At 46.3% G+C, this 18,762-nt stretch overlaps 1 protein-coding gene across 3 annotated transcripts in view; it reads left to right on the top strand.

Annotated features, from left to right (window-relative positions):
• Positions 4,140-18,762, top strand: part of SUDS3 (SDS3 homolog, SIN3A corepressor complex component) — a 75,873-nt gene continuing 61,250 nt past the window's right edge. For 2 of the 3 annotated variants that reach the window (XM_021071893.1, XM_021071895.1), the window contains exons 1-6: positions 4,140-4,446; positions 6,364-6,433; positions 10,360-10,415; positions 11,673-11,744; positions 14,775-14,794; positions 15,207-15,363. In XM_021071893.1, the coding sequence (XP_020927552.1) occupies positions 4,311-4,446; positions 6,364-6,433; positions 10,360-10,415; positions 11,673-11,744; positions 14,775-14,794; positions 15,207-15,363 (511 nt within the window). In that variant the 5' untranslated portion in view covers positions 4,140-4,310. 3 annotated transcript variants of the gene reach the window in all.

The following is an 18,762-nucleotide window of genomic DNA, read 5'->3' as shown; positions in this document are numbered from 1 at the left end:
AATTTGGGTTTGATCCCTGGCCTTGCTCAGTGGGCTAAGAATTTGGCATTGCCATGAGCTGTAGTGTAGGTTCACAGATGCGGCTAGGATCTGGCATTGCTGTGGCTGTGGTGTAGGCCAGCAACTGTAGCTCCGATTGGACCCCTAGCCCAGAAACTTTCATAGGCTGCTGGTGTGGCCCTAAAAAAAAAAAAAAAAAAAAAAACTAGGAACAGGAACTGTTTGGTAGGGGAACCCTTCAGGGAGGCTTCAGCAAACCTCTTCAACATATTTTTTCTCAGGGCCCTGTGAAATGATTTTATGATTTTTGCGGTAACTAATGGCCAAAGTATAATGAACTTTGACCTAAGTGCTACTGGTGATAACCAGAGACCCATCTTGACCCAAACTGAAACATTGTGCTTGCCAGGGGTGAAAGTGCATGTTTTAATTCAGAGCCATACTTTATATTTTTGTGAAACATATGTTGAACTAATACTGGAAACTGAAAACTGCTGCCTTCACCCCAAACCCTAAAACTTAGGGGCTTTGAGAATTTAGCATTTTGTGAAGAAATCGTTTCATTTCAGGAACACAGTTTGTTCCTAAGCCTTGTCAGATACATTCAGGACTTCACTCTTAGAAACCTCTCCATCATCAACTCTTTCTAAACTCTTGCTATCAAAATTTGTGTTCAAAATACTATTCATGTTTTCCCTAGTGTTTTAAAATCATATCCGTTCCAATTAAGATGCTTCCCCTTAAAATTTCAGTTTTTTGAGTGTTAGGGGGTGTACAGAGGGCCTGTGGAAAGGGGCTGGCAGGATTTCCTTTCAGATGAATTCAAATGTGGATGTCTCCTGAAGAGTGTGACCGAGTGCCATTATGGAAAGGGATGCAAAGAGATTTCTAGGTGGTAAAACTTGGTTTTGAGGGAACTTGGTTTTTATAGGCCTAGAGGAACACTGTCCATAATCATATTAGGTAACTATAAAAGTTGGGTGAGACTAAAGTCATGAGAGAATTTTTTTTTACTAGGTCCCCCTCTACAGAGTATTTATTAAGAGCTCATCATACCAAATGCAGTAAGGATAGAAGAAATTGGGTAAGTTTTCATAATCCAAGTGTTCAGTTCTCTCTATTCATATAGAAAAGAAGTTCATGATCATTGACAGATGTTATTTGCAATCAAGAAGACAAGTAAAGGGAGTTCTCTTTGTGGCTCAGCCAGTTAAGAAACTGACATACTGTTCCTGAGGATTTGGGCTTGATCCCTGGCCTCTCTCAGTGGATTAAGGATCTGGTGTTGCTGTAAGCTGTGTCATAGGTTGCACATGCTATTGGGATCCAGTGTGGCTGTGGCTGTGGCTGTGACATAGGCTTCAGCTGCAGCTCCAATTTGACCCTGAGGCCAGGAACTTTGATATGCTACAGGTGCGGCCTTATAAAAGGTAATAAATAAAAAAAGAAGAAAAGTAAAACATACACAAGGTAAACATGCCAGTGTCTTGAAAGGAAAGAAAACCAAATAGGAAAGATAACCCACCACCTTTTTTTATTTGTTATAACATTCTATCAGTGAACTCTTATTTCTAAAATGTTGGTGCATTTTTGGTCTCTGATTATTGCTACTGATGGAAACACTAAGTTGCTCAATATAGTTGATTACAAATAATTTAGACATGACCTAACAGCATAAAAAAGAAAATGACTTCATCCTTTGGACAAGAGACAGTTTTGAAATTCTAGTTTAAATATGGATGGTGGACCTACAGGGAGCCATGAGAATGACTCTTATTTAGAAGGAGGTTCAGAAGCTTTCTGAACTCCTGGAAAGACATTGCAACATTCCATTCTGAAAATTCTTGTGTTTTGTTGGGAGGAAGAATCCCTTATAAGCAGAACCAAGATTTTAATTATAACAAGGTAGAAAATAAGAAATATTAAAATAAATGGGATGAGTTCCCATTGTGGCTCAGTGGTTAACGAACTTAACATCCATGAGGACACAGGTTCAATCCCTGACCTTGCTCAGTGTGGGGTTAAGGATCCAGTGTTGCTGTGAGGTGTAGTGTAGGTTGCAATCTCAGCTCGGATCCTGTGTTGCAGTGGCTGTGGCGTAGGCCAGCGGCTACTACACCTCTGATTCAACCCTTAGCCTGGGAACCTCCATATACCATGGGCGTGGCCCTAAAAAGCAAATAAATAAGTAAATGTGATGAGAATAAATTTTTTCACAGTGAGAAGACTCTGTGGGGGCCAATTCAGAGGTACTTTTGGTCACAAAGCATCTGAGAGTGAGAATATTGGGTTACATCCTGGCTTTTACATCTGTGTTCAACTTTACTGCAAGTTAATTTTTTTTCCCCCTTTTTTTGGCCTCCCCAGGGCATGTGAGAGTTCCCTGGCTGGCGATCAGATCCCAGCTGCAGTTGCAACGTGTGCTGCAAGCAACACCAGAGCCTTCATCTACTATGCTGAGCTGGGGATTGAACCTGCATCCCAGCACTACAGAGATGGAGCTGATCCTGTTTTGCCACAGCAGGAATTCTTTTTTTTTTTTTTTTTTTTTTTTTTTTTTTTGTCTTTTTGCCTTTTTGCCTTTTCTAGGGCCGCTTCCTGCGGCATATGGAGGTTCCCAGGCTAGGGGTCTAATCGGAGCTGTAGCTGCCGGCCTACGCCAAAGCCACAGCAACGCGGGATCTGAGCCGCATCTGCAACCTAGACCACAGCTCATGGCAATGCTGGATCCTTAACCCACTGAGAGAGGCCAGGGATCGAACCTGCAACCTCATGGTTCCTAGTTGGATTCGTTAACCACTGCGCCATGACGGGAAATCCAGTAATTTTTTAAGATACTTTTTGTATGGAGATTTGGGCGCAGCATAGTAAGGAGTGGGGTTACTTTGGACAAACCATTAAACATCTCTGGGCCCTTCTATCGCTTTTCTTGCTACACCCAAATAGACAAGAGACATCCTTAATTTTTTCACTAAGCAAGTGTCTCCTACTCAGAGGTAATCAGATAAACTGATTCATGCAGATATTCAACGCGCTTGTTTTCTAAATTACCAGCAAGCACCTTCCTGTCTTAGCCTAATTAACTTTCTGCAGGCAAATACTCCACTTGCTCAACTGAGAGTTGAGTTAGCAAATTATTGCATTGGGGAAAGCTACCTTTTAAAAAAAATTCATATTCTAAGAAATATGAGGCAGCTGTACTGTAGAGGGCCTGGGTCTGAGAGTTAGACACAAGGTAGCCTTGTACAATACCATTTTTTGTTTTTAAGACAAGAGGTAGCTCTTTTCTCATCTGTAAAATCAGGAGAACATCGTAGTGAACCAACCTGTACAAACAGAAGGGATGCCCATTGACTGGGAAAATACTGGGTTTTGCTGACCCCAGGATGGAATACTAACATCTTTTTAAATTTTATTTTATTTTTTTTTGCTTTTTAGGGCCACACCCTCAGCATATGGTGGTTCCCAAGATAGCGGTTGAATCAGAGTTACAGCTGCTGACCTATGGCACAACTCGGGATGAAAACTGCATCTGCGGCCTACACCACAGCAATACAGGATCCTTAACCCACGGAGCGAGGCCAGGAATCGAACGCACAACTTCACGGTTCTCTAGTCGGATTCGCATTCGTTTCCGCTGCGCCCCAAGGGGAATTTAGTATCTTCTTTATTTAAGTTCTTAGTAAAGCTCCAATTAGACAGGCGAGGAGCCAGGCTCTTTTTCTTGGGTTGAGCACGCAAACTCTGTTAAGGTTTCCTGGATGGTTCATGTTGTTCACCTGTTTAAATTTGAGACCACCTCCACCTGCAAAGAGCCCTTTAGTCTCTGCTTTCCAAAGTCCCTAAAGATCACCTCTTTAGATTTGGCTCCAGGCGCCGCCTGGCGGCTATTTCCGGAAGTGGCCGCTGAGCTTCGGGGTCCTAGCCGCGGTGGGGCCTGGCCAAGGATTTGCCTAACCCCAGAGAGCCTGTCTCCGCCCCTCCCCCCACCCGTGGAGGATTTTTAAGACGGCAATGAAGGAGATGGGGCTAAGGCGAAGGGGATGTTCATCTGCCTTTCCATTCCCTCTAGGATGGCGGAATCAGGCGGTCCTCGGGCAGGTCGCGACCCGGAAGTCGCCGCTGGCGCGAGGCCCCCGTTGCCCGGAGCAGGCGCGAGGGGCGGAGTTTGGCGAAGACAGCGAAGGGGTCGCCGCGGCTCCCGCTCTACGGGTCGGCGGCTCCCTCGGGCGCTGCTGGGCAGACGTGGAGTCCGCAGGGCGGGTGACCGCGGTCCCCAGCTGGCACGCTCGACTGCGGGTAGAGTCGACATGAGTGCTGCGGGACTGCTGGCTCCAGCCCCGGCTGGAGCGCCGCCGGCTCCGGAGTACTACCCTGAGGAGGACGAAGAGCTGGAGAGCGCCGAGGACGACGAGCGCAGCTGCCGGGGCCGCGAGTCCGACGAAGGTAGGACCCAGCCCGTTGGATGGGCTACCCAGGGCCGGGGTGGGCGGCAGTGCGAGGGGGTGGGGCTGCCCGGGGGGGGCGGGGCCACCTCTGGGGCTTGGGGGCGCCTGTAGGGGCAGCTGGGAGGAGAGCGGGTCCCGGAAGTTACTGCGACAGGTCCCAGGGAAGGGGAAGCTTTGAGGACTTGTATATACAGTTTTGCCGAGAAGGGCCGTAAGGAACTGTTGTCAGAGTTGTAGGCCCCTTTAAGATTCTGCTCCTCTTCTCCCAACTGTCTCTGAACCTTAGGTCTAAACTGGTTTTAAGGACAAAGTCATTGATTGGATGAACTGAGTGTACTCTTTTTAGTTCCTGAGAGGATCAGAGTAAAGCCCAGTTTGGCTTCCTTGGTTCCCAGGGTGCACCCCCCTCCCCTCCCCGCTGCCGCCGTCCGGAAATGCCTAAGTCAGCCCTTCTTGGGTTAGTGCGGTACAGGTGGGTTCAGAGAAGGAAACCTGGAATCAGCCAGATCGAATTAGGTCTAAATTTGGCTCACTGAACCCAGCGTAGTGATATTAGACAATTTACTTAGGCTTCTGAGCTTCAGTTTCCCCAACTGCAATGGGGCTGACTTCCTGGTGCGATTATTAAATGAGATACAGGCATAGAGCACTTGACCTAGTCCTGGGTAAATACTCAGGTGTCTTCACCATTGGGGAAACCCGTACAGGGGGCAGGAGATAGAGATTTGCTTGGTGATGGCTCAGGTGGTGTTTTCAGTTCCAAACTCTTTACCTTAGTTTTACTGACTCTCAGAGCCTGGCTTTTCAAACTGGGCTTTATAGTTTGGCATGTGTGAGGAACACTTTTTGAGGAGTTGAGGAAGGAGTTGGCTGCAGTAGGAGAAAGGGGAAGAAACATAAAAGGACAAGAGAGAAGAAAGAAAGATAAAGAGAGACCAACATGTGGGTGAAATATTCTGGCACAAAATAGGCCTTGGAGCAAAAGCTTAGACCAGCTGTCTGGAATCTGGAGCATGTTTTATTCATCTCTCTTCCCCAAGTGCCAAGTACTGTGGCTGGTGCACATCAGCTCAGTGATGGCTTCTTCACTGTAGGGAGAGAAAAGGGTAGGTGGAGGATTGGATCTGCAACAGCCTTTTTAAAAAAAGGCAACTGTATGTGGAGATACAAAGTTGAAGGAATTAATTACAATGTGGTTAAACTAAGAAGACAAGGTTTTACTAGAGATTTTGGCTGTGAATCACTTGTACTGTTTTTAATGCCCACAAGGTGGAGTAGCCAGGCAAAATTTGATCCCTTACCCTCCCACCCCAAGTAGGGCTTTTGAAATTATGTCGACACTCCAGCCATTTGCTTATTATAAAAATAATGTTTAGAGTATTCTGAAGCAGTGTCTGATCTTCTTATCTCATTCCTTCTCTCTTTGAAAATATTTTGGTTATTGGAGTTCATTTAGTTGGTTCCCATTTTCCTTTGTACATATGATGTAAAATCTTCTAGGGGTTCAGACTGGGCATATACCAGTAGAGAATGTACATAGTAGGTTGTTTTGGAGTAGAGCACACGGCTTGCTGCCTGTAGTTTTCCAGTCTTAATACCACATCTCCTTTTCCTGAACTGCCAGTGATGTTTCTGCCCAAGGAGCAGCCTTGACCATGACCAGCTGTGTCTGATGCCCCCTGTTTTCTGGCTGAACTTCAGATAAAGGCATCCTCTTTAAATTTGGCTGTGTATAAGTTGGAAATGGCGTTTTTTTCTGAAGTAACTGGATGTAATGTTTTTCACTGATGTCTTCATCCAGGCCTGCATTGAGAAGAAACTCATTTTATAGAAGTTTATGAAATGTCTCTTGTCAGGTGATACCAACTCTATGAATTATGATTGTAACAAACTTTTCTTCTATAATTTTACTTAGACACTGAGGATGCTAGTGAAACTGACCTGGCAAAGCATGATGAGGAAGACTATGTAGAAATGAAGGAACAGTGAGTATGATATTTACATTTCTTCTTTGGAACACAGGATTGACAAGGACACTTTTTTTTTGTTTTTTAAGTTTTAATTTTAATTTTTATTTATTTTATTTTTTTTTTGGCCATTTCTTGGGCCGCTCCCTCGGCATATGGAGGTTCCCAGGCTTGGCGTCAAATCGGAGCTGTAGCCACCAACCTACACCAGAGCCACAGCAACGCCGAGCAAGGCCAGGGATCGAACCCGCAACCTCATGGTTCCTAGTCGGATTTGTTAACCACTGAGCCACAACGGGAACTCCTAATTTTCATTTTTTTAAATTGAAATATAGTTGAGTTAAATGTTGTATTAACAGGGCCTCTTTAATAGTGACCTTGTGTGAACTGTTGTCACATAGTGTTTCCAGAGACCATGTGTATGTGTGTAGTTTCTCCCCTTGAAATTTGTCGCATTTAATCAGTCTTCCTGTGATAAGAATCTTTTGAAGGTAGGCTAGAAAGAACCTGGGAGGGAAATGATCCCAGGGGTAACAGGAGACAACCATTTCCCTTAAAAAAAAAAAAAAAAAAAAATGTAAGGAGTTCCTGTTGTGCTCAGCAGTTAACTAACCAGACTAGCGTCCATGAGGACTCAGGTTTGATCCTGGCCTCGCTCAGTGGGTTAAGGATCTGGCATTGCTGTGAGCTGTGGTGTAGGCTGGAGGCTACAGCTCTGGTTCAGCCCCTAGCGCATGGGAACCTCCATGTGCCACAGATGTGGCCCTAAAAAAAAAAAAAAGTGAAAGCCAGTGCTCAGAGGAAAAATGGTGTTTCATAGCTCTGTTGCTTCTCAGATGAGTGTGCCCCCACCTCCACCTTTGCCCTCCCAGCACTGACTATGGGCTGGATGGTGTGCTAAGTGCTGCCTGGAGAGCTCAGGGAGACCAGGATTGGAAAGTAGGGATACTAGCTCCTGCCCCAGTGTGCTGTCCACTTGTTCTGCGTCCACACCTGGCCACACGGAGCTGTGGCCACCACTCCCTCTTTCCGGAAACTTGAAGGACAACCTAGATCTGATAAGTATTGGTGGGATATATTTTGAGGATCTTTTTTTTTTGTCTTTTTGTCTTTTGTTGTTGTTGTTGTTGCTATTTCTTGGGCTGCTCCCGCGGCATATGGAGTTTCCCAGACTAAGGGTCTAATCGGAGCTGTAGCCACCGGCCTACGCCAGAGCCACAGCAACGCGGGATCCGAGCCGCGTCTGCAACCTACACCACAGCTCACGGCAACGCCGGATCGTTAACCCACTGAGCAAGGGCAGGGACCGAACCCGCAACCTCATGGTTCCTAGTCGGATTCGTTAACCACTGCGCCACAGCAGGAACTCCCTTTCTTTACTTTTAAACCAGCCAGTCCACATTCCTTTCCTAGTAGAGTGTTTTCCTCATATGCAAATGTTTTGTGATTCTCTTCTGGACTCTGCCATCTTCAAGCTTTCGAACCTGAAGGGTAGCTTGGCCAAATCTGACCAATGCCATGTGGAGGATTGCCTTAATGGGTGATGTGATTTTTCTCACAGCTTCCTCCCTGAAACTGCTGGCTTTTTTTTTTTTTTTTTTTTTGCCATCCTCTAGCATTTGAAGTTCTGGGGCCAGGGATCAGATCCCAGCCACAGTCTCAACCTAAGCTATAGTTACAGCAACACCAGATCTTTAACTCGCTGTGCCAGGCTGGGGATCAAACCCATGTCCCAGCATTCCCAACATGGCGCCAATCCTGTTCTGCCACAGAGGGAATTCCTGTGCTAGCTTTTTATTTTTATTTTTTTATTTTCAGTCTCTTCGGGCTTCTTACTGCCTTACCTTGGGCCCATTTGAGATGTATTTTCACATACATATTCACATATTCCTCAAATCTGGATGTCATTGTTGTTTACTTCTTGTAATTCCATGTAATTCTCAGATTCTGCCCCGCTCATTCACCCAACAGAGAGATGGTTTGTTTGCAGCCCTTACTGCAAAATAGGAGCCAAAATCCTATTGTGCCTCTTCCTATTGGACAATGTTCTTTCAGGTTGCAGGTCTTGTTTCTTTCACTGGGAAAAGGGGGTGTATTTTTCAGGTGGAAACAAAAATACTGCTGAAATGCGATTTACATGTGGAATTCCCCCATTTAGACGGACCTACCAGGGTGTGTAATTGCCTATACTCTGTTTACTGTGGGGGATGGGGGATGTGCCAGGTTCTTTTGCTTTGTGTGTGTTTTGTGTCTTTAGCCTGCTGGGCCTGCAAATAAATCCTGCATTTTAACTTTTGTTACTGAATTGCTCATATATCTGATCATGAAAGAGCAGTGTGTCATAAAATGACATGAAGGTTTATTAATTTCGTGCATATACACTTAGGTTATGTGTATAGAAAAATACACTGAAGGCATAACCTTACTCCTTTGGAACTTAAAATCACATTGTAGGGTCGATAGGAAGGCTGCTTAGTGCCTTTTCTGCTTTTTCTTTTTCTTTCTTTCTTTTTTTTTGGTAGGGCTGCACCCATGACATATGTAGGTTCCCCTCAGGCTACGGGTCAAATTGGAGCTACAGCTGCCGGCCTACCCCACAGCCACAGCAAGGGAGATCCGAGTTGCATCTGCAACCTACACTGCAGCTCACGGCAACACCAGATCTCAAATCCATTGAGTGAAGCCAGGGATCAAACCCACGTCCTCATGGATACTAGTCAGGTTCATTAGCGCTGGGCCACAACTAGAGCTCCTGCCTTTGCAGCATTTTCTGTGTATGTTACTTACACTTGTAAATCCGGAAGAGCATCAAGCTTTCAGTTTTTCCTTGTGTGTTCTTGCTTAACTTTGTTTATATCATTGTTTATATCATTTATTAAAATCTATGTGTCTTCACCTTTGTAGGTTTTATTTTTTTTAAATTTTTTTGTCTTTTTTGGGCCACACCTGTAGCATATGGAAGTTCCCAGGCTCGGGGTAGAATCAGAACTGCAGCTGCCGGCCTACACTACAGCCATAGCAACACCAGATCTGAGCCACATCTGCAACCTGTACCACAGCTCACGGCAATGCCAGATCCTTAACCCACTGAGCGAGGCCAGGGATTGAACCCATGTCCTTATGGATACTAGTCAGGTTTGTTACCACTGAACCGCAATGGGGACTCCATCTTTGTAGATTTTAGGCTAATTTTCTAACACAGAAGAATTTACAAAACTGGAGTACAGTTCAAGAGCATAGAATCCTATCCTTTTTTGATCCCTTTAGCTGTGTTCATATTTTTACTTCTTAAATTTTAATTTTTTTTAGGGCCATACCTGTGGCATATGGAGGTTCCCAGGCTAGGGGTAGAATCGGAGCTGCAGCTGCAGACCTACACCACAGCCATAGCAACGCCAGATCCGAGCTGCATCTGCAACCTATGCCACAGCTCATAGCAATGCGAGATCCTTAACCCACTGAGTGAGGCCAGGGATCAAACCTGCATCCTCATGGATGCTAGTCAGTTTTGTTTCTGCTGAGCCATCATGGGAACTCCTAATTTTTGTTTTTAACTAAAAAACCTTTTTTTTTTTTTTTGGCTATGGCATGCAGCAGCTTCGTATGGGATCTCAGTTCCTAGACCAGAGATTGAACATGGGCTGCAGTGGTGAAAGTACTGAGTCCTAACCACTAGACCACAAGGGAAACCCCAAGCTGCGGGCACATTTTATTTTTTTATTTTTATTATTTTTTTTTTTTTTATTTTCCCACTGTACAGCAAGGGGGTCAGGTTATCCTTACATGCGGGCACATTTTAAACCACCAGCAGACTTCAGTTTTCTCTTTCCCTAAAGGATATTAATGATATTTGCATAAAAACCAGATAATTCCTCTGTGTAGATTATTGTGGGATTGGGGAGTGGTTGTCTTTGTCTCTCAGTGTGGCTTTCCTCTTTTTACAGGATGTATCAGGATAAGTTGGCTTCTCTCAAGAGACAGTTGCAACAACTGCAGGAAGGTTGGTGTGTGATTTAATCCTTCCTTTCTAGATTTACTTCTAAACACACCTTTAGAAATTTGTGTATTTCACTTCTCAGCAAGATAGATTTAAAATTTGGTCTGTGGAGTTCCCATTATGGTACAGTGGTAACAAACCTGACTAGTATCCATGAGGACGGGGGTTTGGCCTCGCTGGGTGGGTTAAGGATCTGGAGTGGCTGAGAGCTGTGGTGTAGGTCGCAGGCACAGCTCAGTTCTGGCATTGCGGTGGCTGTGGCGTAGGCCGGCAGCTACAGCTCCAATTCTGCCCCTAGCTGGGAACTTCCCATATGTCATGGATTCAGCCCTTAAAAATAAATGAATGAATGAAATTTGGTCTGGGAGGTCCTAGTGGCCTAGCTGTTAAGGATTAAGTGTTGTCACTACTGTGGCGCAGGGTCCATCCCCAGCCTGGGAACTTCCAACATGCCATGGTTGTGACCAAAAAAATAAAATTCGGTCTGGTTGATTTTAGCTGCCATTGAAGCGGCAGTTTTGAGACTTGTTGGAAATCTCAGTTAGGGCCTTCTGCAGATCTAGAACTAGAAACCACTGTGCCATTATTTTCTTGTTAATGGAAGTATTGACAGAGAAAGAAATACATTCTACCCCAGCAGGTCTTTAAGGTAGGCTTGGTGTGGTTGAGTGAGGGATTTTGAAAAAAATGCCATTCATTTATCCCACCGAAACATTATGATCAGAAAACACTTCCCACACGCATTGGGACCCTCCTTAATTACCTGCTTTAGGGAAGAGCCATGAAATAGTAGAGATATGGTAAGTCTGTGCTAAGTTGTCCAGTATTGTTACCAGCTTCGTGTGGCTGTTTAAGATTAATAATTCAGTTCCTTGCCTGCACTGGTCCCATTTCCAGTTCTCAACAGCCACGTGTGACTGACTCGAGGCTGTCATTATTGGACAGGGCAGTAGAGACCATTTCTACCATTGCAGAGAAAGTTCTGTATGGCATTGATCTGAACCTCACTGAGGGAGAGAGGGGTGGCTTGCTAACTGGGACTGTAGCAGCGAGTGACAGAACCCCAAGGGTGGCCATTCCCTCTACTCCTGACTTGCTGGAGAGACTGACAGCCACTGGTTAGCTCTGGTCACCGGTACCTTCCCGTGTGTTTTACTCTGTTACCAGAGCATTCAGTGTTGGGGCTAGAAAATAATTTTAGGAACCCAAAGGGAGAGCAGTTTGATCTTCATTGTAACTATTTTGTAAATCTCCAATCAGGTACATTACAGGAATATCAGAAGAGAATGAAGAAGCTCGATCAGCAGTACAAGGAGAGGATACGGAATGCAGGTAAGGCTCCATCTCAGCTGGAAATAAATCCGTCAGGTGTTCTTCCTCTTGCTGATCACGGACTTCAACATAACATGGCTAGGAGAGCTGTTCTCCAAAATGTGTCCCAGTATCCCATGGTGGGGCCAGTTTTGGGGAAGAGAGACTCCTGTATAAAACTTCTTTACCCATGAGTGGCCTGTCATCAGAGCTGTGGTGGAGGCAACGGGACAGCTAGGGCATGGTTTTCCTTTGTCTGCCAGGCTGGCTTCTGGATGCTCAGAGGAGCTGATGTGACAGATGGTTGGCTGTCTCCCTCTTGCTTTGAGTTTGCTTCTTCTGGGCTCTGGGAAGAAAGTGCATCCTCATGTTTCTCCCCTCAGGAGTTGAGCTGTAAGCATCTGAGAAGAAGGGGATGCATTGGGGCTGCTGTGCAGAGTGACTCTTCCTTCAGCATATGTGTGTTGACCATGCACTCCCATGTCTGCTATGTGAGTGACATGAAGCAGGGTAACATGTTGCCCTTGACTTCCTTGGGGACTTGCTCTTTAATTGTTAGAAGATGGCCAAACGTGCCAAGTTCAGGAATGTTATGAGTTAGAGTCACAGAAGAAGTAAGATGGGATGGCTGTTGAAATAAAATGTTTGAACACAGGTTCCTGTACTTGAGGGAAACCTTCTGTAAGTTTTTTTGATGACCGACCCACGGCACATGGAAGTTCCCAGGCTAGGGGTCAAATCAGAACCGCAGCTGCCAGCCTGCACCACAGCCATAGCCACGCCAGATGCGACCCTCTTCGGCGACCTACACCACAGCTCATGGCAATGCTGGATCCTTAACCCACTGAGTGAGGCCAGGGGTCAAACCCAAGTCCTCATGGATACTAATTGGGTTTGTCACTGCTGAGCCACAACAGGAACTCCCTGTACATGGAGGATTTTGAAGCTCCTCACTGGCCAGTGCATTAGGGGCCAGCTTGGTGCTTGTTCCCACAGTGGTGACCCTGGCTGGGTTTAAAAGGAGGTCTGGGTTCCACCCCTCAGGCCACTGTCCTCTTTTTCTGGTCCCTTGACTCCAGCTTTCTGTGGACGGACCCCTCCTTTGTCTCCCTCAGTGAGTAAGTCTGTGTCCACCAGCACACAGAAAAGGAGCAGTAGGATGTGGGGGTGCGGGGGAAGTGGAGGCTGTAGCCCCTATGGTTCCGCCCTCAGATCCCGAGGCATCTGGTGGGGACGTCTTTAAAAGCCCCAGCCCTCTTCCTGCAGGTCCCTGTTAGCAGGGAAACGAGGTGCTGCTGTGGGGCTAAGGCCCAGCTTGAGGTCTACCTCCCATCCCCTTCGGGCTTAGGTCTTTAAGCAGCTGTTTGGTTGCCCATCTGTGGAGGGCAATGCTGACACCTCATGGACTTGCTCTAAAATGTAAGTAAGGGAAAAATCTGATGTGAGCCATTTCCCTTAAGCGAGAACTGCAGGGTGAATGTTGCTATTTTTCATAATTCTCTCAGTCCCGTCCTCCATGTTCTCTTATAAACATCCCCCCTGCGCCTCCCCCCAGGTAAAAATGCGGAAGGGCTCCTGAATTGGTCACACCTCGAGCTTTCAAAAGCACATTCCGTGCAGCGCTAAGCCGCCTACTTTTATTGTGCCTGGTGTCCCGCTGCTTTGAACAACACCACCAGCTCTGAGTGCTGTCACTTGACTGGCTGGTGCAGGTGTGATTCCTGGACTGGCACAGACATCATCACCTGTCTGGTCCATTCATTCGGGCAGAGTCTGAAGCAGCTGTGGGAGTGCATGTGTTGGGCTGGGTGCCCCACGCTTCCCTGAGCCACTGATTTGAGGGTGTCTGTGGTGTAGGAAGTCATGAGCGGCTGTCCCTTTCCTCAGGTAATTGTCTCCTTCAACAGTTGTTAACGGACGTCCGGATTCTTCATCTCCAGTTCCTAAAACTGAGCGTTTTGTGTGTTACTCTGCATGTGTTTTCTCTTGTGGAGGATGGATCCACAGGGTTGGGGCTATGGTAAAACGGAAGCAGCATCCACTGGGGTTGTTGCTCCACCAACAGTGTTTGTGGTCTGGAGTTGCATTCGGAGACCAGAGGCTGGAGGCACAAGTGTGAGCAGAGGCATGGCAACCTGAGAGCAGAGCCCTGGGAGGGCTGGGGACGCTGCCCCTTGAATTCTCAGGGGATGTCCTTCCTCACTACATGGAGGCCCATGCACAGGGCTTTAAGAGCATCTATATTGCTTGTTTTTGGAGTAATTGCATTATTTCCTCCTGGTCTGTCCTACCAGGGTGTGGACTGATTGGATTGATTGAAGGAGGGGCTGACTTTGACTTTGATTTGCCAGGGTAGTTTGTTTCCTGCTACTTGGATTTTGCCCTTGGGCAGAACTCCCAGAGCAGGTTCTATCCAGGACCAAGTTTTGTTTTTGTTTTTTTTTGTATTTTTGCCATTTCTTGGGCCGCTCCCGTGGCATATGGAGGTTCCCAGGCTAGGGGTCTAATCAGACCTGTAGCCGCCAGCCTACGCCAGAGCCGCAGCAACTCGGGATCCGAGCGACCTACACCACAGCTCACGGCAACGCTGGATCCTTAACCCACCGAGCAAGGGCAGGGATCGAACCTGCAACCTCATGGTTCCTAGTCGGATTCGTTAACCACTGCACCACGACGGGAACTCCAAGGTTTTTTTTTTTCAGGGCTACACCCACTGCATATGGAGGTTGCCAGGCTAGGGGTCAAATCAGAGCTGCAGCTGCCAGCCTACACCACAGTGACAGCGACTTGGGATCCAAACCACCACTGTAAGCTACACCATAACTCATGGCAACGCTGGATCCTTAACCTCCCAGGGCCACATTTTAACAAGACACATGTGCTTCCTGCACCATTCCCCTTCGTGTGTGTCAACACTTCACTTTTGGAAACGTTTACTCTGCATCACCATGCTTTCAGAAAGCAATTACTACTTCTAAATGAGTCTTAACATTACTGTCTAGAAAGGTGGCACAGCCTAGCGAATCTAATTGCCTGTTCTGTCTCTTTCAGAGCTCTTCCTCCAGCTGGAAGTAAGTACCATGGATCTTCTGGGTTTGCAGACTCCTTCTCACACTGGGCTCTTGCTCTCCCCATCTGGTAGCCTTTCCTTCCATCACCACGTAGATAGTCGGGAAGCCCCTGCTGGAAGCCTCTGTCATTGTTCTTTTTGATGGAAGGACATTTGGTCTCAGTTCAGAGATTCCATCCATGTGTCTTGTTGGTTGGGAGGCCTCTGCTTATTACAGGGGACTCAGGGGTACTCACCGCTGACTGCTTTCTTGTTGGCCCAAATCTCACGTTGAAACCGCTTGGGTGTATGTCTGAATTTTGCTTGGTATAATTTCAGTATTTTCCTTGCGCCTGAGCCCAGAGCCAGACTTTGGGTTGGAGTCCTGGCTGCCAGGGTCTTGTAGCCCTAGCCTGTGTTTTTCTTTTGCTCAGACTGAACAAGTGGAGAGAAATTATATCAAAGAAAAGAAGGCAGCAGTGAAAGAATTTGAAGACAAGAAGGTTGAGCTGAAGGAGAACCTGATCGCTGAGCTAGAAGAAAAGAAGAAGATGATCGAAAATGAAAAGCTAACTATGGAACTGACTGGAGGTAAGAAGGCACCACAGGTCAGGGTCTTGGGAGACCCTAGGGGGGAAAGCGGGGCCCCAGTGCTGACTCCTGTCTGACATCTTGGTTCTTTTTGTGTATGTGCGTATTTTCTAGGACCGCACCCTATGAAGGTTTCCAGGCTAGGGGTCCAGTCGGAGCTGTTGCTGCTGGCCAACACCAGATCCGAGCCATGTCTGCAACCTACACCACAGCTCACGGCAGTGCCAGATCCTTAACCCACTGAGCAAGGCCAGGAATCCAACCCGAAACCTCATGGTTCCTAGTTGGATTCATTAACCACTGAGCCACGAAGGGAACTCCAGACATCTTGGTTCTTTATCAGAGCAAATAAGCTGTAAAGAGGGTAGGCTTTGTAGTGGTGGTCAGAGTTCTAGCTCTGTCTAGCATTGGCTGTGTGACTTTAATCAAGCCACTTAACCTCTCCAAGCCTATTTCCCCCTCTATAAAATGAAGCTGATCATATCTGTCTGTGGTTGGAAGTATGAGAGACTAGGACAGGGCCCTGTCTAGAGCAGGTGTTGGGCAAGTTAAATGGTAGACCTTTAATAGTGACTGCAGCCTCGGGCTTCTGCAGTATTTAATGTAATTCCTGGGTTGGCCACCATTCCTGTCTTGGTTATGTTCACAAGTTCCTCTTTGGTGGCGGGAAATCTTCTTGTCTGTTTCAGTCTGCCTTCGTTACAGAAAAGGCATTGTCTTCCTTTGACCTAGATCTGAGAACAGAGGCTTTGGCTGTATCATCTTTGCTCTTAGATCCGTTTGCCCCAGGTGTTACTGTGAACATCTCAGAAAGGGTTGGTAGCAATTCAGCTGGAGTAGCTAAGTTCAGCTGTTCTCTTGTAAAGGTAGTAAAGTTGCATTAGACTCAGAGCTAGTCCCTCCCAGGTCTTCTAGGATTTAGTCATCTGCGTGGGGGAACTCAGCAGGGTGTAGGCAGGATTAAGGGAGAAGCAGCGTGGGGTGACTCCTCTCTTGCCATATGTAGACTGATGACTCCTAGAAGGATACAGGCCAGGAGTTGGCTGGAACTAGCTATTTTATTTTATTTTTTTTATTTATTTTTTTTGTCTTTTTGCCATTTCTTGGGCCACTCCCATGGCATATGGAGGTTCCCAGGCTAGGGGTCTAATCAGAGCTGTAGCTGCCAGCCTACGGCAGAGCCAGAGCAACGCGGGATCTGAGCCGCATCTGTGACCTACACCACAGCTCACGGCAACGCCAGATCCTTAACCCACTGAGCAAGGCCAGGGACCAAACCTGCAACCTCATGGTTCCTAGTCAAATTCGTTAACCACTAAGCCACAACGGGAACTCCAGGAACTAGCTATTTTAGAACTTGGCAAAATTTTCATCAGCAAATATTGCAAGGCATGTTAGTAGTGAGTTTGCCACTTGGATATGTAAGTGTCCTGCCTTCTGTGCACCCCAAAATTGAACTCTTACAGTCTTGTTCAGAAGGTGTTAAGGCTGTCTGATTTTTGTAGGGGGTCTCTAAATACCTGTTGTTATATATGCCCTTAAGGCTGACTTTGAAGCTAAAACTAACAGTTAAGAGCTGTATGTCCCCTCTGTTTCTGGTGCTGTGACAGTGTGGTCCTTCAGCTGACATAGACCTCTAGCTCTGGTCCCCATTATACACTGTTGATCATGTGGTTGTGTCTAAAGTAGGAGTCTGACTCTTGAAAAATCTCTCCTCTGATAACCAGCACATTGAAAGTCATGGCATCTATTAACCCCAGATTCCCAATCCATCCCATTCCGTCCCCCTCAGCAACCACAAGCCTGTTCTCCATGTCCATGATTTTCTTTTCTGTGGAAAGGTTCATTTGTGCCATATATTAGATTCCGGATATAAGTGATATCATGTGGTATTTGTCTTTTTCTTTCTGACTTGCCTCACTTAGCATGAGAGTCTCTAGTTCCATCCATGTTGCTGCAAACAGCATTATTTTTTCTTTTTTATGGCTGAGTAGTATTCCATTGTATACATACCACATATTCTTAATCTAGTCATCTGTCGATGGACATTTGGGTTGTTTCCATGTCTTGGCTATTGTGAATAGTGCTTCAATGAACATGTGGGTGCACATGTCTTTTTCAAGGAAAGTTTTGTCGGATATATGCCCAGGAGTGGGATTGCTAGGTCATATGGTATTCTATATGTAGTTTTCTAAGGTACCTCCATACTGTTTTCCATAGTGGTTGTACCAATCTGTATTCCCACCAAAAGTACAGGAGAGTTCCCTTTTCTCCATACCCCCTCCAGCATTTGTTATTTGTGGACTTATAATGATGGCCATTCTGACTGGTGTGAGGTAGAAAATTGACAGAACACTGTAAACCAGGTATAATGGAAAAATAAAAATCATTATAAAAAAATTTAAAAAGTCATGGCAGAAGGAATGAATTCCTTGAAGGCCACTGACAGGGCTCAGAAATGTGGTTTGGTGAGAAAGGATGCTGAAATAGCATCTTCAGAACAGCCCGTCTTGTTTTTGTTGAAATGTCTTTTTATTTAAATGGCAAGTGCAGTGGTACCTTATCCAGTACCAGTTGGCCTGCCTGTTTTCTGACCTGTACACCGTCTTCTCTGACAGTGGCTCTGGCTGGCATGGATGCCTCATCGCTCTCTGCTAGAGCCACCAGATGCTCTGAGCCTTCATTAGGCCGGTGGGAAATATTGTCAGTTTATAGCTGTTCCCTTTCCATCTGCAAGGAAGGCTGCAGTCACCTCACCTGTCATTTGACATCCTGGTTATTGACAAGCGATAGACATTGTTTGGCCAGGCAGTTTTACAGCCGGAACCTTAACAGAAACAGGAGGCGTCCTCAGTGACTTGAGAGGCCAAGCCTGCCAGGGCAGAAAAGACAGATAACTGTGGGGAAGTCGCTTGTGACACGTAAAATAGATTACAGACGTGCTTAAAGCTAGCCATGGGCGTTAAAGGTACCAATGTCCTTCCTCAAGCCGTTTGGTACCCTTGGTGTGGAAAGCACTGCCAAGGTAATGATGGAGTGTGGAGGAGGAGGCGCTGGAGCTGGAAGGGTAATGAGCGTTTCCACAGATGGTGCTGCTGTGAACTTGGCTTAAAGGCCCATTTCCCTCCCCTCAATGAGTGACTTATTTCACCTTTGTGGGTTGATGCCCAGTCTCAGTGTGGCCTGGCTCTGTCTGGGAACGTTATTTCTTAAGCTCTCCTTTTCGGGTTCAACATGAAGATCTCTTGAAAAACAAAGGGCTGTAAGAGGCTGACGAGAAGCTTAAGCCAAGACTGACAAAGTTTCCAAGCTTTCCCCAGTGAAAGGTGGTTTAGAGAGCCAGTTCTCCCGAATGAAGGAAAAGATGTGTCCAGCTTGTTTCCACTGATTGTAAAATTT

This window comes from Sus scrofa, chromosome 14, assembly GCF_000003025.6.
Source record: "Sus scrofa isolate TJ Tabasco breed Duroc chromosome 14, Sscrofa11.1, whole genome shotgun sequence".
In the NCBI taxonomy this organism is placed as follows: domain Eukaryota; kingdom Metazoa; phylum Chordata; class Mammalia; order Artiodactyla; family Suidae; genus Sus; species Sus scrofa.
The sequence above is the reverse complement of the archived record's forward strand: the minus strand, read 5'-3'. Positions and strand labels throughout refer to the sequence as shown.